The sequence below is a fragment of the Pseudorasbora parva genome, chromosome 3 (genome assembly GCF_024679245.1).
Source record: "Pseudorasbora parva isolate DD20220531a chromosome 3, ASM2467924v1, whole genome shotgun sequence".
NCBI classification, from domain to species: Eukaryota; Metazoa; Chordata; class Actinopteri; order Cypriniformes; family Gobionidae; genus Pseudorasbora; species Pseudorasbora parva.
Window position 1 is genome coordinate 6,833,435 of NC_090174.1, and position 25,105 is coordinate 6,858,539.

The window sequence follows — 25,105 nt, forward strand, 5'->3', positions numbered from 1 at the left end:
GCCTTTTGTTCTCTTTCATCATCTCATGTTCGAGATCTATCTATGGGAAGGGCATCCGTACCTGACCTCTGCAGAAGCATCCAATTGCATCAAGTCTAATAAGACAGGCAGGAGCGCGCAGCCAATGCCCAGTAAGGCCCCACCCCTTACCTACGGGCATATATACTGCTTTCGCTAATGTATATCAGTTGACATTCGCTTCTCGCGATCTCTGCACTGACACAGCTCGGTCGAATTTGTGCTGCTCACTTATTGTCTGCAGGAGGAAATATCGCCAGATCAGCCTCTGCCGGGCATGACAGTTCTATTCTGCCAGTTTCTGTGTCTGCATTCAGAGCCGCCCGCGCTCTCATTCGTCTTCCTGTTCCAGGGCTGCCGCCACAGACTTTTCTGAGCCTTTCGCGGGTATGTCGCTCTCTCAGTCTGCTTCTTCTGGTGCTAACCTATCACAGGCCTGCCCGGTTGTGGTGCTCTTATCACCACTAAGGATCTTCCTCCGTTCTGTATGGTCTGCTTGGGTCTCAAGCACGCAGAAGAGACAATAGAGGACTTGGAGAACTGCCGTTACTGCCTGGTACTGCCCAAGAAACTCTGGGCAGTACCAGATGCTGCCTAAAAGTTGCCACTACCCAGTGCGGCGAGCTCGACTTGTCGGACTTGGATGTAGGACACAGTGACGACAGCATTCCACTGGGGACCCTCCGGGGCGTGACTACTCTTGTTTGGGCTGATCAGCCCAATTCTGAGTTCCCTGAAGAGGACCTCTTCGCGGATAACCTCCTGCTTGCCGATGATCCGGCCAGAACCGGTGATGACAACGACACTGACACAGGCCTTCTTGGAGTTTCGGAAGATGAGGAGGCCATCTTTTATGATGGTGCTCCCAGGCTAGTGCCCCCATGGCCTCAACATTGAGTGGCCGGCTTCACAGAGCGGCACCGACCAGGAGAAGCACATTTATGATGGTAAAGTGTTGGGAACCTGTCCTGCACTATGGAAGGAGATCATCACGGTTAACAACCTCATTCTCCGTAATGCTTGTCAGGCCACCCAAACCTGCGGGCACTCTATGGCACTTTCCATGGTAAGAGAGCGCGTGCTCTGGCTCAACCTGTCAGGTCTTCCGGATAAAAAGAGCAAAAAGAGATGTATCACAGGGGCCCCGGTAGAACCCGGCCAGCTCTCTTTGGCCCCACATTTGCTATGATGCTACAACGATGTGACGACAAGAAGGAGGACGAGGCCTTCAAGTTGTGTCTTCCCAGGAAGACGGCCCCACGCCAGGCGCCCCCTATTCGTTTGCCTAATCCCCCTGTCCCGGGACGTAATTTTCATCAGGGGAAGGAAAAACCCCGCAACAAGCCTGCGCCATGGCAGAGCAACCCACCCTCTTCTAAAGGCGGGCGTACACGGTGTGATTTTTGCTGTCGTACGAACTCGCAGACGATTTTTTTTTCTCGGGAGAAATCGCGTGGACATCGTGGATGCTCGTATGGTCGCGGCTCGCACCGTGTGAGAGGAAATACGAGACGAGCCGAGCACGTTATGAGCACCTCCCGACCTTACGATCATTTTTAAACATGTTTAAAAAGTTGGGGGGTAGTCGGCCCGATTTTTACCAGCATATGGCTGTCCCCTATTGCCAAATCATGCACAAGCACGTCACATAGGCTCAATCTATATGACTATTATTAGCTCAGTGGCTGCCACATACTGCGTTCACACACACACACACACACACACACACAAACACACACACACACACACACACACACACACACACACACACACACACACACACACACACACACACACACTCTCTCTCTCTCTCTCTCTCTCTCTCTCTCTCACGTGCACTCTTCTCTCTCCCTCTGGTTGTTTCGGTTAAAAGGAATGGCTGTTCTCTGCTTTTCAACAAATCATTTCCACACCTTTTTTCTTTATTTTTTCTATCTAAAGGCAAGCTATAGCAGCAACATCGAAAGCTCCGGTGTCTGTGTTACATGAAAACTCGTATGATCGCGGCCGGCTCGCGGTGCAAACAGTCGTGCCGTGTACCAGCTGATTTGATGCGATGATCAAATTAAATGACTCGTAGCGTCTGCAATATTTCACGACCTTCCGTGTGTCTGAATTCGCACAGTGTACGCCCGCCTTAAGGGGAAACCTACCCCTGCCGCTGAACTCTACCCCCACTGATTACAAACGCAAGTGGCCGGCCTGATGTTTGGCCGATGGGGCGTGGGGTTCACATTCTCGAGCGTCAAGCTCTTTGGACTCTCTTCCTGCCCCAGAACCCCTGTCCAAAAGATGGAAGGTTTCTTCTGTAGGGTGCCCCGTCCGGTGGCTGCCCAGCCCATGTGTTTAGTGGGCGATGTGTGTTCCCCTTTGTTCAAGGGGATTGTTGTGAGGAAAAGTTAAAAAGCAGTGTTAACACACAGCACACACTGTGTTTCCCTCACTCAAATAATAAAGGCTTTGGCCCCAGTGTTTCCCAGAAAACAAAACACACAAAACCCCCACAATATATCTAACAAATCAAATGAATTTGTCATAGAGAGATACCCTCTCTCTGCAGCGAAACCTGCGCGTTTTGTCCCTAGTTCCCCACTAGAGGGCACCATTGCATCACAAATAAGCCAGCTGGGCATGCATGTAGCCAGAACGGCTCAGGTGGGCACGCTCAGGAGCTGTGTGTCAGCCTGGCTTACTGTAGCACCACCTGAATGGGTATTGCACACAATATTACAGGGCTACCGTCTGCAGTTTGCTATGAAACCCCCACGTTTCAGCAGTGTTCTCTTTTCTCACACAGAGGAAAGCACGGCCCACGTCCTGAAGGAGGAAATCTCCTCTCTTCTAAACAAAGGTGAAATTCAGGTGGCACCCCACAATCTGATAAACCAGGGTTTCTATTCCCGTTATTTCCTGGTCCCTAAGAATGACGGTTCCCTCTTTTAGACCTCAGGGTGTTGAACAAACATTTGATAAAATACAGATTCAGAATGCTAACCCATGGTTTGCTTGCCGTGCAATAAAATGCAACGACTGGTTCACATCGGTCGATTTGAAAGATGTTTTTTTTCCACATAAGCTTTTATCCACCACACAGGAAGTTTCTTATTTTCGTCTATCAAGGCATTTGTTACGATTTCACAGTACTCCCCTTTGGACTAAATTTAAGCCCCCGAACTTTCTGTTTGTGTGTGGAAGCGGGCTTGACTCCCCTGAGAATGGTTGGTCTACGGATCCCGACATACATAGATGATTGGCTCATCATAGCCCATTCGGAGGAAAAAGTGTCACAGGACACCTCCCGTATGCTGGCGCACATCACATCTCTGGGCTTCAGGGTGAATATGAACAAGAGCAATTTTACACCCAGTCAGAGGGTGACCTTCCTGGGAACGGAGCTGAACTCAGTCTCCATGCTAGCGCATCTCTCTCAAGAGGGCATTCTATCTCTGATGAACTGGCTGTCACAGTTCAGAGAGGGGACGAGGGAGCGATATCGCACATGTCTCAGGCTAAAGGGTCTTATGGCTTCAGCTATCCAGGTTTTGCCACTAGGACTCCTAGAATGAGGGCACTTATGAAATGGGTTTTGTCACTACATTTCAGCCAGTTACATGATCTTTGCTAGCCTAGAAATCTAGACGCACCCTAGCGGCAGCAAATTTAATCTGCCCGCAAGTGTCGTCTAGGAACTCTCAATACCCTTCTGAGCTGTATTCCTCACAATCTAGACGGGCCAAACACAGAAATTGGCGAAAGGCGGCGGTCTTTCGAATCAGCTTTGACTGCGATTCTGGAAGACTTGGAGTTAAGCTTTTCTCTGAGAAAACAACAAAGAACGGCACTGAAGTCATTCTTAAAAAGGGAAGATGTGTTCGGAGTTTAGCCGACCGGATACAGTGAATGCTTAATCTATCAACAAGCTCTGCTTCACCTTCGTTGCTCTGGTTGGTGTAGCGCTATCCTATCGCGTGCAGAGTGAGTTTGAAAGACAACTGTTTATCCTGCCCCTCGGACCGAGTCCTGTCTATGGTGAGTTTCCAGACCAAACATCTTGATGTGGGTCTGGCTTGTCAGGCTAGATCTTTGCCGCTCTGTAACAGTGATGTGCACCTGTGCTGCAGCTCTACGTTACTGGAAGAATGTGGACTTTTACGCACAGGGTACCCCCTCGGGGACTGTAATGTTGCGGAAAGTCGTGACATAATGTATGCTACTGTTTCACCACATTCTGACATCAAGTGTTGATGTATTCTGATATCAAGCGTTTGCTGGGCCTGGTGTCTATAAAAGCTTTTCTTTGAAATTTACAGGATATTCTTATATTACCACAAACTTTTATATATCAAAAACTCAGGGCAAAGTGGTATTCTCAATACATGACCCCTTTCAATATGGCAGGATACTGCAATACTTGGTATCGTGATACTTCAGCTGGTATAGTATCGTAACATTTGTTCATGACAACCCTAGTTGACAGGCAGGTAAGACATTGCATCAGCAGCATTCGGTCCTAAATGAACATCTTATTGTCCCACACATTCCACTGACTATAAATACCACTTACCTTAGTGATTGCTATCAAGATGTGAAGAGACTTTCAACCAGCATAACAAGAAATGTTTCTGAAAGGAATTGTGTACTCTGCCTTTAAACACACACAGGTCAATAAGCTTTCACAGAAGTTCAAGTTGTATTATTGAATTATAATACAATTTTATATTTTTGTAGTTGTAATAATTTACTAAGGTTGTTACTTGAAAATGCCCCCCCCCCCCACTAATCTTTGTAGGCTATGATTTTGTTAAAGATTAATTTTATAACATTTTAATGAATGTTGCAACTCCCTATTATACGGTCATGTTGCAACATTTGACTTTAACTATTCAAGCATAAACTGTACATAATTTGTAAGTGTGTAGCTGACAGATACAAATTATTTTTCTTGTATTACAAATTTAGCTTTACAATACAAACAGTCTATGAGAAACTCAGAGAAATGCAAGAAGTGCTTTACCCCTGGGAAAGTTTTAAGATCATTTGTCTTATAGGGTGTTTTGCTAATTAAAATGTTGGGTGAGGGGTACTGAATTGTGATTGATTGTTAAATATAACAAATCATTGCTTATCTGATCTGTTTCTGGCACTACAGTTTTTCTTGTTGCAAGGGGTTAGGTCACAGGACCTTTGCAGAAAATAAAAATAAATTTTTACGTTTTCTTAATTGAAAGTCAACTAAACTGACAGGTTGTCCTGTAAGAGGGAAGGGAAGTTATCTTGATTACCAGGGCACATGAATTTAAAATGTAAATAAATAAATAATGATGTGCACGGATGAATCACTGCAATATTATAAGAATTGCCAATTTTGATTTCATGTGACTTAAAAAAAAATTGAAGTAGATTTTCAAAATAAATGTAATATTGATAATGCTCACTTTAAAATTTTTGAGACTCATACGCTGCAAAAAACTGTAATGTAAAGGATATCAAGGCTATTCAAACAATCTGAATCATAGTGTGCACAAATTATTTGTTTAAAATGACGACATGCTTTTCTTAATGGAAAGCCTAAAATATGTTTGTTTTTTTGTGCTACCAGGCCCGGCTCCACAGGGGGGCCATGTTGGGCATGGTCCACCCAATCAGGGTGTAAAAAAAAATAAAAAATTCCACAAAAAACTAGAAAGCAGAGAAACTAGAAACCATGGTCTTCATAAACATTTAATAAACATTCATTGGCGTTTACATGCACTTTCTTAAGCCGATTATGCCCAATAAGCCGACAATGAACATGGTCATGTAAACGCGGTAACCCGTTTTCTTTTATCGGAGTAAGGTCATAAACGGCGTAAGCATAAACCGGTCGGAACAGGTAGTTTTTTGCCTCTTACCTCTATTTCGTGATGCATGTAAACGCATTAACCTGCTTTCTGTCGGCTTATTGAAGTGCGCATGTGTTATAGGTGACAAAAACGCAAATTTAGAGCAGATTTAAACGCATCCAGACAGAGTGAGCTAGCATTTTGCATGAAATAAGGACATATAACACAAACGCAGTCTCGTTTAAGACCCAGAAAATTGTAAAGATGTGTTATTCTCACCACATGTAGCAGAAGTAGAAGGGGTTCAGTCAAAACGCTTCATAACTGCATAAGGGTTAATATGAGCCGTAAATCTCCCGCTGACACGGTGCACGCTTTATTTAACATCACAACTGACATAACATTTGAAAAACTTCAGATATACGGACATTATTATTTTTGACGGCACTACAAGGAAATAACCCGGTTTATAAATAGTCATGTAAACGCGGTTTACTTGCGTTGTCCATTTACTGGTTTGCATGTAAATGGGGAAAACTGGTTATTTCAATAAACTGTTTTTTGGAGTTATCAGCTGGTGTGCATGTAAACGCACCCATTAACTTCATTAAACTGATTTTAAACTGTTCATGCACAAGAAAACTCAAAGGAAACTCAATTTGGTACCTGCAGGCTGTTTTTTGTGCGCACATATGGCGCTTGAACGGACGAGTATACACAAAATTATCCATTAAATTACTATGTCCATTTTAAACTTAAAAAGCCCATTTTGCCGAGAATTCTCGTAAGGACAGTCTTCACTGAGGTAAAATAAAAAAGTGTTATATAAACAGTTTTGGGAGAATATCTGAAATAGTTTAGATCCATGCATTTGGTCTTAAAGTGACAGTAGATTAAAATAGGCTACCTGCTAAAAAAAAAATCCGGCTTAAATCTGCTCTTAATTGAATAACGTTTTTAGCTTTAGTTAGGATGATTATATATTTCATTACATTATATTATTTTGTACCTGAATACTGTTAGACCTACCTGAAGTCCTGAAATACCTCAAAAGCTGGAGCTGGAGCTGGGGCTTCAAAACTCTTTTCACAATACTCCAAAAAAGCCACACATGTAAGCTCATGTATGATTCACACCTAATACTGTTCTTTCATTAATGTAATGTTGTTAATATCGTGTCAAACACAAATATTTCGATGAGAAGATGCTGTCAGGTTTCTCGGTTTCTTCGTCGCCAAAAACCTGGAGTCAGAATGTCCACCCGCAAGAGTGGCGCTGTGCGTTTGGAGCTTTCTGCGAATATCCGGAGGAGAAGAAGAAGAAGGAAACATCCGGGTATTGTTCCGCCGCAAGAGAAACGGATGATTGAAGAAGGAGCTGTACGAGTTTTATTGATAACTACAGGGACACAACCAATCCGTTTCTTTATTCTTTATCATGGCGGCAAGTATATTTGATTATTGTTTTGGTCAAGCTAATATTTTTCAGACGCACACAATTTATGATACAGCGATTGATGGGCTGCTCCTGTACTCAGAAAATGGCGGATAGCCTAAGCTTAATCGAAAATAATTAATCTCTAGGCTCAAAACAATGCTGGGAACTAAAATGGCACCCATTGTGTTCAAAATTAGAGTGTATTTGAGATGACAAGAATTATTAGAATTTGCCATCCGGCATATAACGTTAGTGCACGCAAACAGGAGGCGATAATCTCGATAATTCGACTTATCCAGTGGGACTGTGCATTTTGTAGTGCTTGTATACTTTTGTGTTGGATGTTTATATTGGTTTTGTGATTTTTATCAGGCAAATGACGCCGAGTTCGGCTTGGAAACCTGCAAAACATCCAGGAGCTCGAAGCATTGTTCACGGTCCAGATCGCGCTCAGTGGAGCGAAAGCGCAAGTCAGGTAAACCAGACTCACCAATAATATGTTGCTGTCATTCTCATTAAAATACTCGTTGCATTAATAAACGCACCATCAAATCAATCTGTTAGACGTTTAAAACGCACATTAACGCCCCCACTAAGTCGTCAAAACATATGGGGTGCTTAAGATCTTCAGAACGGGATATTCTTTATTTCGCGATCTTTACGAACCCGGGAGTGTGAGTGAGAAACATGGCGGAATACCACAATATTAATAGGTGTTTACTTATTGTCAGGCTGTTTTATTTACAACAAAAGCTAATTCCCTGCACAAAATATAATATCTTAGCATTATAACAATATGTAACGATAAAGTTTACAGTGGTGTTATTGTTATAGATTAATAATAAAAACATTACATCATATAAAATACATTTCTACTTTCAACATTATTTGTTGTTCAGATATTCCTCTTAAAAAAAAACAACAACAACAACAATGCGAAGTGACCCACATTTGATATTTTTCCACTGAAAATGTGTGCAGTTGACTAATATACTGATGGAGCCACATTAAGATCCTCATATATCTGGAAATGAATTAAGATACTAAAAGAAGGATTTAAGAACCAGAATCAAAAACCAATATTTTTAATACTACAGGCATGCAAACTTGGGACACAAAACACAAGAAGTGCTTTTTCCCATTTTTTTTAACAGTCACTGATGGCATTTTTTTAGGTTAACAGATTTTACTAGACCTACCATTCTCTGTGTAAAGTTAAAATAAAGATGCTGCCATCTTTCTATAGTAATTTTCACCCCCCCCCCCCCCCCCTGCAATCTGGCTCCAAATCTCAGGTGAAAATTGTAATTTTGACCTTCAAAATGGTGAATTACTCAGTAAATATACATAATTTAATATATTCGCTTGCTTTCTTCATTTCTGTATTGCTTTCACCACATTTTGGTATTTTATATTAGAATAAAATGCAACTTTGGCTATGTCTCGCATGTTTAACCATGCAGCAAACATTTAAAATATCTTTATAAACTGTTTAAATATTAAGCTGTCAAATATGTAATTATGAGCATACAAAAACATACCATGGCTTATTTATTGCTAGGATGATGTAAATGCTTGCGAGAGCTTGTCTCACTGTTTCCACAGTGACATTTAAAACTATTTGCCTGACTATGTCAAAAGAGTTTACCCCCACCATGTCTGTATAATGTTCTGGTGCCAAAATATGGCATATAATTTTTTACTCTACATTTGCTTGGGTGTGGCTTCACACTTGGTATTTGTGTTATAAATATAGTATGTGTGTGTAGAATAATTTGGGAGTAATATGAAAAAAAACTAGGAAGGCCTCTGTTACACACACACACACACACACACACACACACACACACACACACACACACACACACACACACACACACACACACACACACACACACACACACACGTTGGTCTATGTGGTTTACAGGGACTCTCCATAGGTGTAATGGTTTTTATACTGTACAAACCGTATTTTCTATCCCCTTACACTGCCCCTGCCCCTAAACCTACCCATCACAGGAAACATTCTGCATTTTTACTTTCTCAAAAAAACATCATTTAGTATGTTTTTAAGGCCATTTGAACTATGAGGACATTTGATATGTCCTCATAAACCACATTTATAGTGTAATACCAGTGTAATACCCATGTAGTTATACAAATTTGTGTCCTCATAAACCACATAAACAGGCACACACACACACACACACACACACACACACACACACACACACACACACACACACACTATATGACTTGCACCAGCTCCTGTACTTAGGCTGTTCTCTGGATTTAAAGGTTGTTTATGCTCTTCTGACAAAAAAAAAATAGACTAGTTGGCAATGTGCCAACATTAAAAAAGAAGCCACAAAGGTTATGAAATGACTGGCGAAGGGAATGGGGATTGGACAAAAGGCTGGAAAGTACCTATATATACAGTTATTGGTCAGAACGGGTTAGATAAACTGTATAAAAGAGATAGGTGCGGTTGAGGTTGGCAGATGTACAGCTAGATCAATAAAGCCTTATCTTGGACAACTAGAGCTTCTTGACTAGGAGATTTCTTGCAAAGAGAGAAGACTTTTTCTACAACATTGGCAAGTTGATATTTAATTGTCTACTTGAAAGTCTAGGCCAAAAGAGCCCATCCTCATATTGCTATGATGTCCATGTTGCTGGGGTAATACCTAAAGCCTTTTTAAAAGAGGAAAGAAAATTGTGATTGTTAAACCATTTTATTTTAAACAGTTACATGTAATTTACATCCTCCAGTGTCCTTCAAGCAATAATTTATTTGTATCTTTTTTTTGTTGTTGCCTTTTAGGAGACAAGAGGCACAGACGAAGCCACAGCAGAAGCAAAGAGGTAACTAATTTTAGTCCATTGATGTCATGTAGACCTAAATTAAACTGGTCACATCATCATCAGTAGTTTTACAGCTGGCATTTCTAGTTTTAGCCCGTGGTAAGTATGCAGCTTAGACAGAAAGGAATGAAATGCCAGACTGAGAAGAAAAGCACTGATATAATCACAAGTGCATGTAATCTTAAATGATATTAATGTTGAATACAGATGGAGAGAAATGTCTGTTTGGGAGCTTTTTTAACGTCCTGTATTTTAGATCATATGATAACATTTGTATAATAAATTACACTCAGCGTGCTAATGCACGAAGAGACACTCTGAACAGAAGACGCTGCTGACAGATAGCAAAATTATATGCCTACTACCTGGACAGGTAACTATCAGTCATTTAAACTTATTTGCCTATAAATAGATCTTTTTGTCTCACAACCCCTTTTTTGTAGATACCAGCTCAGAATTGCAATGAAAAAAAAAACTGAGCGAAAATGGCCATTCCCCATGTGAATGCATGCAGATTTGCACAGTATTATAATCCGTTTTAAAACAACCAAAATAATTTTTCAATTTGGTCATAATTGGCTGTTAACGCTGTAAACCGTGACGGAGTTCATTTTCAATGGGAGAGCAGGGCAGGAGGTAGAACAGACTCATTCGCATGAATCATGCCACTTTGTTGTGTACAACCGCAGCTGCTGAGATACTTTATTCAAATTATATTATATTTAATATTTAGTTAACCTATTCTGCCCTACAAAGCCTAAACACAGTGATTACACATTTTTAGGTTGTGTATGTGTGTGTGAACTGCAGTACAGTGTTATTTTAGTTTTATTCATATTTTAATTAGCTTTAATTTTTATATATTTGGTTTTCATGTTCATTTTAAGTAACATTTTTATTCTCTTTGTTTATTTTACTTTACATTTCAGTTTGTCTTATTTATTTCCAGTTAATAATGTTAGCACTATAACACAAATGTATTTCAGTTTGTTTTTCAACTAATATTTATATTTTATTTTAGCTTTATTTCAACTAACAGAAACATTTTACATTTGGTGACGTACTTACTGAAATGCATAATAAATAATATTAACTACTTATTTACTATAGGGTCAGGTTTAGGCTAAATTACTTGTAGTTATGCATATTTTATTGCTATAGTAAGTATATGTATTAACATCTATGTCACCTTTATATAGTGTTACCATATTTTTTTATTTAGTTAACAATAATAACTGTACTGCAGTAACTATAAGATCCACTCAAACTTTTAAAGCCATTTTTCATTAGGTGTTGTTACTCTGGTTTGCCTTTGTAGTGCAGTATTATCGTTGCATTTCTCAAATGAACACCCACACATTTTATAGAAAAATAAATGCCATTACACCAAAAATGAATAAATACTCACTTGCATTTAACACAATGCAATGTTTAAACCGTAATCATGTCAGAATTAGGATTTTTTTCGTTCACTTGCACAAGCAGGCATCATTAATTGTTTCCATTTCACCCACTTGCACTTCTGTGTTTTACATGGCTTATATGTATGGCAATGTGCCTGTACACATAAGAGATGGCAAGATTGCAAGAAAAGTTTTTCTCGTATCATGTAAAATGACCTTTAAAGTCAACATGAAACTGGATTCCCAACCCAATTTACTTCCATAATGTGACATTTCTAAATAGGGTTACCTCACGATACGAGACTTGGGTCATGATACTGATAATATCACGATAAATCAATTGTGCGATAATATATTGCTAGACAGTCTATAATGATACTTCACAATATCTGTCTAACTGTTAAAAAGAAAATGCCTGTGAAAAGGTTAAAGGCCCACTGAAGTGCCTTGAAACGCGCCGCATTATTCAATGTGTTGACGTAATTTCCCCTGAAACGGCTCCAACTGTTAGCAGCTCCTCCCCTTTTAATGTGTATTAACAAAGTAAATGTTTGTTAACAACTGACCGATTTCAGTCGCAGCTTAGGGGGCGTGGCTTTAAATTCTAGAGAGCATTTTGATTGGACAGAAGATTTGACGAGAAAGTGAAGTCTGCGATGATGTCACCAAAATCTGAGATTCATTTTAAAGGAAGTGGGAGACTGTAAATTTTGAATGCTTATATCTCCTAAATGCAAATTTTGTCATAGTTTTGGAACATACCAGCTTATTCATAACCTTAAGGCTAACACAGTCATACTAAAAGCAAAAAAACTTAAATTTTGATTTCAGTGGACCTTTAAGTGCCGGCATCCCATTAAAACCTCTTTTTCTTAGGCTAGTTAACTTGATCATATTTCCTTCATTATTGTATTAAGCACCACCTCAAGGGGCCATGAAGTAGTGATGCCGGGAGTAGGGAAATCTGTTTAGAAATCTGTTAGTTCTCTTATTTTATTAATTTATTCTGATATTTGGTGCCAGCATATCGATTTTTGCTTTGCATGAGGGAGGACAATGATATATTGCCCTATTGATATTTTGTCCCACCCCTATTTCTAAATGAAATGCCGTATTCTGTATCAAGATACATTTGATTAATGTTGTTTTGACTCAGTGGACTACTTGCACAACTGCTTCGTTATTGCTGCTCAGGAGTTTCAGTGTTCAGTAAAAGCGTTCAGCGCACTTACATGCGTTTGATGGCTGTCAATTAATAACATAAATTATTAATTGAACCTGCTAAAATGTTCCTATAAATATATTTTCATTCCAACTGTGCATTCAAAATATTAAATATATTTTTCCACTACCTGCAGCAGTCCAGTGCTCGTCTTCTCATTAACAGTGCTTTTCTTTTACTGATCATATTTCATACCTTTTGAATTACATTTGTCTGATTAAAAGGATTGCTGTATGCGTTGGCGCTCTTGCCGTTGTATTTTGCAATAATTGTAAGATTGAATGTGCAGGTATGTGCCATAAATAAATGTGATGTTACATATTTAATTAATCATAAACCATAACACGTTAACAGTGCTACTACTTTGAATATTAATTAAGAATTCTGACATAAGCGTGATTACATACAGTGAAATGACTGACAATGAAAAAATTACAGAATAATGATTAAAATATTTAATACAAATAAATAAAGGTTGTGTCTAATTCAAAACAAAAAAATAAAATATACGTTTAAAAATAACCGTAAATTGAACCCTTCCTGTCTAATGTTGGGCTGGAGTTATCAAGTTATCAATGCTGGCAAATGATCATGGTATAAGGTAGATAATCCACAGCTAGCGGTGCATTAAATCAGTGGTTCTCAAACCTGTCCTGGGGACCCCTCACCACTGCACATTTTACATGTCTCCCTCATCAGACACCCAATTCAAATCTTAGAGTCTCTACTAATGAGCTGATTATTTGAATCAGGTGTGTTTGATGAGGGAGACATGCAAAATGTGTACTGGTTGGGGGTCCCCAGGACAGGTTTAAGAACCACTGCATTAAATGATATAAATGTACTTTGCGGAGGCAACCCCTCACTGCCTTATGTCGGGCGGTTCTTTGCCTCCGTCAAACCATTTAATGCCATCTAACGCCCTTACATGTTTTGTTGAGTTTGTAAAATGCTGTACACAGTAATCATCAGAGTATCTTCTCTGGTCTCTGAAAATGTTCAGATTTCTTAATCTTCTTGCTGACATTCAATTTATGTGGCGTTCAGTCAACTAATTGACAAAAGGACATTGAAAATATAAATTTTTTAACCATTTTATAGGAGTATATAATTTTTTTAAACATTTTATCTATAGTATATTATTAGTATATTATACATTTTATAACCGGATATAAATGAGTTGTAATATGCGTCACAAAGCTCGGTGCAAGTAGTCCATTGGGGCCAAATCTGAGTTTGTGGTCAGATATGTGGAGATTTATGGTGGAAAAGATTTAAAAATCAAATTGTTATATTTTGAGACTCTCCCTGCAGGGTGGCTAGCTCAAATTGACTCTCGTGAGCATCTCAACAAATTCCAAAGCTATAATGTGACAAATAAGTCAAGTAGAATAAGACAAGAACATGCAAGTAAATGGGGTTTATTTTGATTTCATGTTGACTTTTTGTAAACTAGAAAAGACAAAGCCAGTTCCAATCCATTAAATCTGTCGAATTCTCACAATGAAGTTTTGCCCTCTGGTAGACCAAAATCTCCCATGCTATTTTTATTTTTTGGTACTGAACTAGGTGTAAATGTGCTGGTTAAATGCACTCTAATTAAACGTAATTAAACGTAACTGTACATGCTGCACTCGGATGGTGGTGGAAGGGCTTTTGTAATTTAAATAGTGTTTTTCTTGTCAGAATTATTTTGGCAAGTTTGTTGTTAAATCAACTTACTAACTCTCTTTATTGCACTATTTTCCTGAAAGAGACCAATTCTTCTTAAAACAGGCACGGAAGAAAGACTCTGAGAAAGCTCTGAAATGTCAGAGTGGATCAGAGGAGCAGATGGAGCTGTCGGATAAAGGGCGCGACAGGCTGTCTGAAGACATAGAGGAGCGACATCGCAGAAAAGACAAGAAGTCCTCCAGACCGAGAAGCCTATCGAGATCACGCTCAAAGGAAAGGTATTTTCGTTTGTCATTTTGCCATTTTGGTTTGATTTCATTCATGGAACAAGTCAGTATGTGAAGGCTTAGTGTGCTTAGATGTGCATTAATGTTTTCCTGAAGACGACATCATGGTCGCAACTGGGACAAAAGAAGATCTCGCTCACGCAGCGGTGAAAGGCGATCGAGGAGTCGCGACAAAAAGAGACGGGCCAGGTCTCGATCAAACTCCAGGGGCAAGCACAGGCATCGCAGCAGGAGCCGTAGCAAGAGCAGGTGGACAAAGATTTTGTGTTCGGGATCTTGTTTGTGAGTGAAACTGAATGAAAATGCTGATTTGTGCTTAAACCGTGAGATGGTCCGATTTTATCTAGGGAGAAGAAGAAGAGGACAGAGAAAGCGCGGAGAAAAAGCCACAGTCGGTCAGTTAGCCCTGTGACCTTCAGGGGTAGAAACACAGCCATGGATGCTCAGGAAGCATTGGCTAGAAGGTAGAGTGACATCTGTTGCCTGGAAGCACAAAATAAACTTTTTGGATTTTATACGGAGTATATAACAGAAGTGAGTACACACCTGTGCAATATCACTTGGTCACCATGAAATCAAAATCATTCTTTTTTTTTTTTTTTAAATTCATGTGCCCTTATAATCTTTAATCAAAATAATTTCCCTTCCCTCTTGCAGTGACATCTCTTCTCTTCTCTGATGATGCGTTTACTGGTGTGAGGGCGGGGCAACCTGTCACTCACATGAGATCGACCAATAGCAAACCACAACCATCCAATCAATTCCCAATAGACAAAATCAAGTCCAGCCCTACATTTGTTTTCTTGTGCAAGAACTCTATATACGTCACAATAGGGAAGAAAAGACTGTTGCATCATCTTTTTCATGTCAACTTGTATCACCTTGCAGTAATTGCATTACTTCTAAGTTGAACAGGTGACCTCACTTTTGTTGAGTTTGTACTTTGGGGCCTGTATTTTAAGGGTGGGTTGCACCAGTAAGGATTGAATTAAGCACAGTTTAGAGCTAATCTAGGATTTGTTGATCTGGGCTTTATTTTAAATCGAATGATGTTGCACCACTTAATTTTAAACCCAAACAAATTTAGCCTTAGGATTAGAATTTACCCTCCATTTACAATTAATTTTCTCTGCCATGATGGATTTACCATTGACAGCAAAACATTTTATATTCCATTTCCTCCTACAGAAACATTCTCTCTGACATAAGTAGTGGATTTCATAAGCCTGGAAATATATTATAGTATCAATTAATGGAGTATTATGGTAGCATAACTTGACAAAACAACTGGCATGATTGGCAGAGTGACTATCTCTGCCCTGTCCTTTTCAGTGCCGCCCAGCAGTCTCGCGTGGAGCGGACATGTGAAACGAGAGGCGCAGTAGCGATCGTTGGCGCTTGCCTTTAAATGCTAAATATATAACTCATATAGGCGTAAGCTTACGAGCCGCCACAACCCTCACACTCTGCCGGCTAAATTAGCTGTTTCATAAATTGCACTGGTATATTTGTGCCAAATCTGTTTTTGTTTTATGCCCAAAATCATTAGGATATTAAGTAAAGATCGAAGATATTTGAAGACTTTGCGACTTCATTTGGACAACTTTAAAGACGATTTTCTCCTTATTTAGACATTTTCGGACCCTTTAATTTGAGATTTTCAAATAGTTGTATCTTGGCCAAATATTATCCTATCCTTACAAACCATACATCAATAGAAAGCTTTTTTATTCAGCTAATTGTCAAAAAATTGACCCGTAGGACCTTTTGTGGTCCAGGGTCACATTTGTAATAAACACCTCTCTAAGACCTGAAGGCACAGCCACTTTTTCGATCTCTGTTCAATCATCCACATATTTGAATTATAGATGCACTTTATATTTAAACCTCCTCACCTGTAAATTTAAAATTAATCCCCACCCAATTGAGATTTAAATTTAAATGGAGTAACAAGATTCAATTTAATCTATTTTAAATATAAATTAAGTCCAGGAATCATCCATCAATCCATCAAAATGATGGTTTAAATGTAAATCTGCTTATTTTTAAACAAGGTTTAAAGTTTGGTGCAACAGAATTATTAGATAAACCTTGATTTAATCTAGATTAAGATTAATCCTAGTTGGTGCAACTCATCCTAAGTGTTTGATTTTGATTGTTCATGATAGGAAATACCCTATTTGTGGAACTAGAATTAAAGCAGGTTTACTCACTTTTGTTGTATACTGTGTGTATGTGCATATATTCTCCCAGAAAATATTATAACTGTTTGACTAGAAATATACTCTAGCTATTAACTAAAACAGGGGCCGGATTCACGAAACATTCTTAAGAAAAAATAATCTTCTCTCTAACTGCAAATTTCTTCTTATTTTCTAACTTAAGAAAAAAAGATAAGAATATTTTGTATTCCCAAAAACTTTTCTTAAGGATGTTCTTATCTTTTTTTCCTTCTTAATATTTAAGAAGTATTCATATTCCCATAGAGAATGTTCGGTTACACTTTATTTTAAGGTGTAATTATATATTTAAGTACTGAGTAATATAAATGAACTACATGAAATTATTATATGTTTAAAATTAGGGTTTGGTTAAGGATTAGTTGCATGTAATGATGCATAATTTACTGTGATTACTATGGTAAGTACTTGTGACATATGTTACAATGACACTGTAAAATAAGTGTTACCAAATGTTCTTAAAAATCACTAAATAACTTCTTAAAGTTAGGATAAACTCCAACCTGTCTCCATACCCAAATGTTAGATGGTTAATGAATTTGTTTGGGTTGTTTCAAATATTAAGCATTAAAACACTGCACTAGCTAGCTAAATAAAAGACATATTGCTACTAGTACCACGACGAGTACTCTAAAGTGACATCAATGCTAGAATGCAAGAAAGACAGAGCGCAGATGAATGGGATTAACCACTGCATCTTGAGACGGGCTCTTTTAAAATAAGGATTTTAATTTAACTGTGGCACAGTAAAAGCAACGCTGAGTGATAAACTCCCATCAAGCCAGTCACAACAAAAATTGTCTGCAGGCTTTTTATGATATCTACGGTAGTCTGCAGGCAGTGCAAAAAGACGGGCTTTAGGGCGTTTTTCATTTAGTGAGTCCTCAACAATACCCATCTTTCATTCAAATAACACAAAATATCTCTTTTAATTTCCTTAAGTGAAACAAAAATCAAGGATGTTCTTAAGAAAATATTTGAGAGATTCTTATAGGGATAGATCACCCAAAAATTACAGTTCTGTCCTTAATTTCTCACTCTCATGTCGTTCCAAAACCCGTAAGACCTTCGTTCATCTTTAGAACACTAAGATATTTTTGATTAAATCCGAGTGCTCGCTGACTCCTTCATAGACAGCTATTTAATTACCACTTTCAAGGTCCAGAAATGTAGTAAAGTCATCCGTTAAAATCATACATATGACTACAGTGGTTCAATCTTAATTTTATAAAGCTACGATAACACTGTTTGTGTGCAAAAAGCCTGTGTAACGATGTCTTTCGTACCTTTCTGGATCTTGAAAGTGTTAATTAAATTGCTCTCTGTGGAGGAGGGGTCAGAGAGCTAGGATTTCATCAAAAATCTGTTCGTGTTCTTAAGATGAACAAAGGTCTTACGGGTTTAGAATGACGATGAGTTATTAATGACAGAATTTTCATTTGAGTGAACTATCTCTAAGATTTTTTTCAAGAATTGTACTAACTTAAGATATTTGTGAATCCGACCCCAATATAAGCAAATTAATATCTCACCTCACAAACCTGTAGTCTGCATACTTAAGTGAACACTGCATCAACAAATGTCAAAGCAATGATTGGCTGCTGTTAGCAGAGACAAATTAAGACACAAAATTAAGTGTTTTAACATGCTGACTGTTAGAAAAATAAGCAGGCTTTCACACTGGCAGTTTAGTCTGATGAAGAGCACTGTTTGCATGACAGATTAGTTATGTGAAAGCTGACGTGCTGATCAGGAAGCAGACTGTGGCGTTGAACCTGAGACTATAGCTGTTTTTCCATCTAAAGTTGCGAATTTAACTTGCGCGCAAAATTGGCACAAAAAAACTGAATATAGCAGCATTTCCATTCTGTGTGTTCAAGAGAACAAAACTCACTTCCTGCTAAATTGGTGCAAAATATCTGGTTTAAAAATGGAAGCTACTGCAATCGGGGAAGAAACTTTGGCTCTTTTTTTCATACATCACTTGAGCCTCAAAGCACACAGAACACAATGAGCGGTTTCATGTCGTCTTGCATTCAGATGCCTGGTGTTTGAGAACACACTCATGAGAGACACTTCTGGGAGGTCATTATACCAAATCATTCTGATGACAGACTTTGGCTCAGGCGTTTCAGAATGACCAAACCAACATTTGAGATGCTGTGCCATGAAACCGATCCGCTGGTTAGTCCAGTTATCCAATCACATCCTCTGTAGAGGCAAAGTCACCTGAGCTTTTAGTTGTGCATCGAGGGATTTATTCAGTAAATGTGTTACCATTGTAGTTTATGCGCATGTCTTCTTAGAGTATAAAATTATCAGCTAAAGTTTTTAATGTGCATTTTTACATTCATGCACATCTTGGCATTTCCATCTAGCATTTTAGTTTTTTTTAACCATATCCAAAAATTCAGAAACAGATAGGTGGATGGAAACAGCTTACGTGATTTCATGTAAGTGACTCAGGTGTGTTAATGTTACATAACTTGCACGCGTGTTTTTGCTGACGTTGACATCACTAGGTCCAAACGTGCGTAAGGGATGACAGTAGTTATGACTTGACCGTGCATACGAGCATGCAAATGTAATCAGAGTTGCTAATGAAATGCTCTGCTCTCGTCAAAAAAACCCTGAGAACAGCATAAAGCCACTTTCCCCCGGACATCTGTTGAATTACGTCTTGTGTCTATTATTGCGCATAATAGAACCAAATGAGTAAAAAACTTGTGATCTGCATTGTGCTCACCATGGCCATTTGTAAAGCAAAATGAATGGAAATGCACCACTGTTCTGAATCCAATGTGTCTGAAGGCAAATCAACACGGCGGTGGTGCCGGAATAATCACACTCTGATTTGGACCGCAGCAAACGTGCCCAGTGTGAAAACCACCTAAAGTATCCAACTAGCTGATTAGTGACGTTTTAACTGCTTTTTAGTCTTCATGCTCAGTAAACACATTCTCTTCACACTCCTAGGTTGGAGAGGGCAAAGAAGCTTCAAGAACAGAAAGAAAAAGAGTTGTTGGAAAAACGGCAACAAGAGCAAGCAGCAGGCAAGTAACTGCCACAAGTTGGCGCAATATTGGCGTAATGGTTTCACATCTGTCCCACTCCATCTGATGGTTTGTTGGTTGTTTCCCCAACAGCAGCTGCTCCACTGTTGTGTGATCCGGTCACCGCTGCACCCAGTCCAGCCCTGAACGTCGCAGCACTGCTTGCCTCTGGCACACAGGTCACTCCCCAGATCGCAATGGCTGCTCAGATGGCGGCGCTTCAGGCCAAGACGCTAGCAGAGACTGGCATTGCAGTGCCAAGCTACTACAATCCCTCGGCGGTCAACCCAATGAAGTTTGCCGAGCAGGAAAAGAAGAGGAAAATGTTGTGGCAGGGGAAGAAAGAAGGGGTGAGGACAAAAGTTGCTGTTATGCAAGGGATAAAGCATCAGCCTGAAGTGGTTGATTCTGCCGTAACCGGCTGGATGTATATATCATGCTTATTACATGGTTACTTGCCACATAAATAATTAGACATAGAATATTGATAGTTTAAATATTTTATTAGGTCTTTAAACCCAAAGCTTTTGTGAAGAAAGCAATTGCTAGCAAGCGCATTTTCAAACTAGATGGCCATTTAAGGAACACTGTACAGTCATACAACTTTTTACATGGCATTTCACCACATAAATACTTATGGGAATAAGAGATATTGATTTAAGATGAAACTGTTTTAAATTCTACCCATTTACTATCATATAACCTACAGTGTACAAAACCCATCGCAAAACGGCAGCAGCTGCGGATGTCATAATTAAATAACTACATATGTGGTTTCAACAACCAGATGCATTTATATTTGTTCGGTTTCGTCTGGAATGAGTCAGACACTGTGTCTAGTATTTTTATCTGCCGCGCGTCTGCACTCTCCTCTTTGTGTCAGTCTTCAGAGTGTCCCATCTCTGACCTGTGCTAACGTCCGTTTACAGACTTCGTAATATTTTCACACAAATGACATTCAGGAAACGATTGCAATGCAGTTTGTGTGCAAGTCCGGAATAGAGATCAGCCACAATTAAACTAAAAACCGTCCGGTTGCTAATTGTGTGTTTGGAGCACATAACCTGGCTGTTTCTGATTTATGGCCGGTCGAATTTGTGCAAATTGCTTTCAGAGAATACATTTTGGGAGCATATGGAGCAATTTTGAGCCAAGATGACGTGGGCTTATTTTTCGGTTATTTAAGATCTACCAGTCGATTGCGACGGTTGGTGAGCACTGCAATAGAGTTTAAGAATATGATGCATGTTTAGCACCATTTGAGAGCATTAGAGCAAATTATTTGAACAAAGTTTTAGTAATAGCATTTATTTCAGAAAGACAAAGAAATATCTTGATCAATTTATTGGATGTTTAAATAAATATACACATTTCTTTCAAAATCAGACAGTTTTGATTTCATAAGAAATCATGCTTTACTGGGACAATGCAAGCTTGGTATGCCTGAAAGCCTCTTCATCTATATGATCATTGGTCAATCTCCTAAATGAACTGACAAACAACCAACAATTGAAGCGGTGATATTCATGACGTTTGATATTAAAAACACAGCATAAATAGGACATGCAGTTTAACATTCACATTTACATTTACATTTAATCATTTAGCAGACGCTTTTATCCAAAGCGACTTACAAAAAAGGGGAGAGTAATAGAAGCAACGAAACAGACAAGGCCAACAACCTGTAAGAGCTGTAAGAAATCTCAATTAATTAGCACAATAAACAATTTTTTTTTATTTTTTTATTTTTTTAAGACATCTACAACAAAAACTCACGTACGCAAAATGCCGAACACTGGATTTTGATAGCTATGATATCAAAACATTCATAATCTTTTCTCATAACTATAGCCTTTATAGTTGGCAGATGATTAAGAATGCTGCATTTTGTAAATAGTGTTGAGCTTGATCAATCATTTTCATTAAAGGAAGCGTATGTAAGATTATTGCCAAAACTGGTACTGCAGTCACTTTCAAATGACTGTATGAATGCGGTAACTTTCGTTTTGGGTCCAATTATGATTATTAACTAGATGTTTATTAGCATGGATATTGGCTGTTTATTTGTACTTATAATGCACATATTAATGCCTTATTCTGCGTGATCATATTCTACATTCTGTAATCCTACCCAATATCTGAACTTAACAACTACCTTACTAACTATTAGTAAGCAGTAATTAGCAGTTTGAGGCAAAAGTTGGACCTTAATCTAAAGTGTGACCGTAATTGTTTAGTGGCAGTTTGAGAATCTGTTATTTCAGAGCATTTCAGACATCAAAGCATGTCCAGTATTAATATATCATTTTTTGTTGTAGGACAAGTCGCAGACAGCTGAGCTTTGGGAGAAGCTGAATTTTGGCAATAAAGACCAAAATGTGAAGTTTCGCAAGCTTATGGGAATTAAAGTAAGTGTTTTTCTGTATTAAATATTATAATTTCTATTCAAAATGTTCTTACTGTGTGTAATGGAGAAATCTCATATGCAAAGGGCCGGGGTCCTTTTATGCTTTTTTATTTTATTTTTTTACATTCTCAACTTTCTTTAAAGGGGGGGGTGAAATGCTGTTTCATGCATACTGAGCTTTTTACACTGTTAAAGACTAGGATTCCCATCCTAAACATATACACAAAGTTTCAAAAACTAATGTTGGACGTTTGATGGAGTATTTCTGTGTTAAAAATACTCCTTCCGGTTTCTCGATACGCCTCCATCCGTTCGTTTTGTTTTTCCGGAAAGACTTGGGACAGCCTATCTTTCTTTTATGAATATTTGAGATTGACTGAAACTCAGTGTTTCACCTCCCCTTTAATGTTGCTGTTTGCGCATGAAAAAAGTCTGCAAAGTACAAAGTCACTCCAGCGGGAGTTATTCTCTATATCAGTGTCACTTTTTCTGAACTCCCTAAAGCGCCTCCTTTGTGGTTGAGCTTTCTTCTGTGAAGTCACAATATCACAATATTCCTCATTTAAATAATTCCCATCAGGGCCTGACATTAACCTATTTGTTCAGCAGCCACTGTGGCTGTGGTTTTTCAAAGTTACAAACTCAGCATTTTTGACATCGATACCATGGAGAAAATCTGCAATATAGATATTTGTAATATTATCTCATAATTTGGCAGCAGGTATATTAGGCTGCTGTTACTTTAAGACCAGATCCATTATACTGTTACACATACGTTTTCTTTCTCAACGGTTTCCGTTCACTTAAAACACAACTTGCTGTGTTTAAGTGAATGCTCACCAAGACCGGCATTTTGGCATTATTTAGTGTTTATTGGACTGTTTAAACTTTAAGCACTATAAGCAGTGAAAAATAACTCAATTTAGAAGTGAGAGGAGTTATGTACGCACAATTTGGGTGTAACCACAAAATCTGTGTTAATAAATAAATGTATGTGCAATAAGCTCAATTCCAAGCTGAAATTCAAGCCCTGTAACAACAACAAGTCTTCATCCGGAGCAAATGAAACTAGTGAGTGAGGAGAGCGTTTTGTGTCAACTCACTGTCGGAGCGATGAGAGAGAGAAAGAAAGCGTAGCTGGTATCGTGCATCTTTTCGGCTGAATATTTCAGTATCTCATTTTTTTTTTTACACTACATTGCACTTTATTTACAGTTTATTATTTCAGATGCCTTTTAAAATGTATATAGTATACTGTATTTAAAATTCATCCCAAAAAAAGTGGTTAGTAGAAGTGACTGCGTTACACGCCACTGCTGAAATCCACCCGCATTTGGCGGGATGTCAAGCCCTGATTTCCACACAAGGCATTCACAAAATATAGGGGCAGGTCCTGGTTTAATCGTATTAGTAGTGCTACTTATGTAAAACTAGCAGTTATGGCAAGCGGTTACCCAATCAAAACACACTAGTCCAGCCGACCAATCAGAGCACATTGTGGTTTAGAGAAGGGAGGGCTTCATAGAGACAGGAACTAAATGGTGCACTGCTGAGATGAAAGGTGTTGCACAATGTAACATATGTAACATTAATGTTTTTTGTTTTTTTTTGAACATTCAAGTCTGAAAACCTATTCTAGTCGAGAACCAAGACTGAAAAATGGCATAAATGGGCTCTGCAATATACAACCGTTCTGATTGATTGTGTTCCCCATAGGGTGAAGAGGAAGCCACTTCATCAGGAACTACCACTGAAGAAGGTCTTAAAACCTTGCAGCAGCAGGAAGAGATGTTCCGCAACCTGGACGTCCAGTACGAGATGGCCCGCTCACAGACACACACGCAGAGGGGCATGGGCCTTGGGTTCTCCTCCTCGTTTTCATCAAGGGGCATGGATGCCGTCTGAAGTGAACATTCTGTACTTGTGCTTCTCGTTTCTGTAAATTCTGGCCGATGTTGCCCCTGTAAAGCTGGTTTGTACGTGCTTGTAGAGAATGCTGGTGCATTAGCGTGCATGTATAATTCATCAGATCTGTCGTTTTATTCATTTTGCAAATTCACATGTAAATACAGTCGATTGCACAAACATATATCATGGCTTGGTCTCTGAAAAGTGTTTAATATTGTAAAGATTTCATTTGGATTTTGGGTGGGGAATGTTACTGTATATTTCACTGTGTTTGCACTGAAACTCTGAAGCTAGCGATTCCTAAAATATCAACGACCAACGCGTGCGAATCCATTTCTGCCTTGGGTATTAGGGGGATGATGCTACATTGTTGATGCTTTATTGCTTTAATAAAATGGTTACTACATAGATATATAAAGGGCACACATTAACATGGCAGACAGTTCATTAGTTTCAGTTCAGAAACAAAAAACAGATTAACACATTTCACAATAAAACAATTTATCATGTAAAATACTTCTCATCATAAATGGAAGATCAAATATTTTTGATATTTGGTGTGTTCATATTACAATAAGAAGAACCCCAGCTTTTACCGTAACATCTGTGCTATCTTAGGTTATTGCAAGTGTGATCATTAATAGGCAAATTAAATCTAGATGGGTTCGGCTTACTCGTAACTAAATGAAATATGTATAGTTGAGTACTACTCAAATAATTAGATTTATCGTTCTGCAACACGCCATATTTGCACTTGTGTAGTGGTAAT

The 25,105-nt window shown here is 38.8% G+C and overlaps 1 protein-coding gene across 4 annotated transcripts; it reads left to right on the forward strand.

Annotated features, from left to right (window-relative positions):
- The first annotated feature begins 7,129 nt into the window (after positions 1-7,129).
- On the forward strand, positions 7,130-24,517 carry rsrc2 (arginine/serine-rich coiled-coil 2). Of its 4 annotated transcripts, XM_067437701.1 has the most exons (10): positions 7,131-7,283; positions 7,650-7,752; positions 10,102-10,142; positions 14,544-14,719; positions 14,825-14,977; positions 15,076-15,192; positions 19,945-20,021; positions 20,115-20,371; positions 22,340-22,429; positions 24,145-24,517. In XM_067437701.1, exons 1-10 carry the CDS (start codon positions 7,278-7,280, stop codon positions 24,331-24,333), a joined length of 1,209 nt encoding a protein of 402 aa, XP_067293802.1. In that variant the 5' UTR covers positions 7,131-7,277; the 3' UTR covers positions 24,334-24,517. The 4 variants fall into 4 exon arrangements, with proteins under 4 accessions (XP_067293803.1, XP_067293802.1, XP_067293804.1 ...); XM_067437702.1 differs by lacking the exon at positions 15,076-15,192 and having other exon boundaries at positions 7,130-7,283; XM_067437703.1 differs by lacking the exons at positions 7,131-7,283; positions 7,650-7,752; positions 10,102-10,142 and adding an exon at positions 10,155-10,515 and having other exon boundaries at positions 14,522-14,719.
- The last annotated feature ends 588 nt before the right edge of the window (positions 24,518-25,105 follow it).

What these genes read in the sequence shown, in the direction of transcription:
- rsrc2 (XM_067437701.1), top strand. An exon ending in CAGGAAGCATTGGCTAGAAG is followed by an intron (nt 15,193 to 19,944) that starts GTAGAGTGACAT and finishes TCACACTCCTAG; the next exon opens with GTTGGAGAGGGCAAAGAAGC. An exon ending in GCAAGCTTATGGGAATTAAA is followed by an intron (nt 22,430 to 24,144) that starts GTAAGTGTTTTT and finishes TGTTCCCCATAG; the next exon opens with GGTGAAGAGGAAGCCACTTC.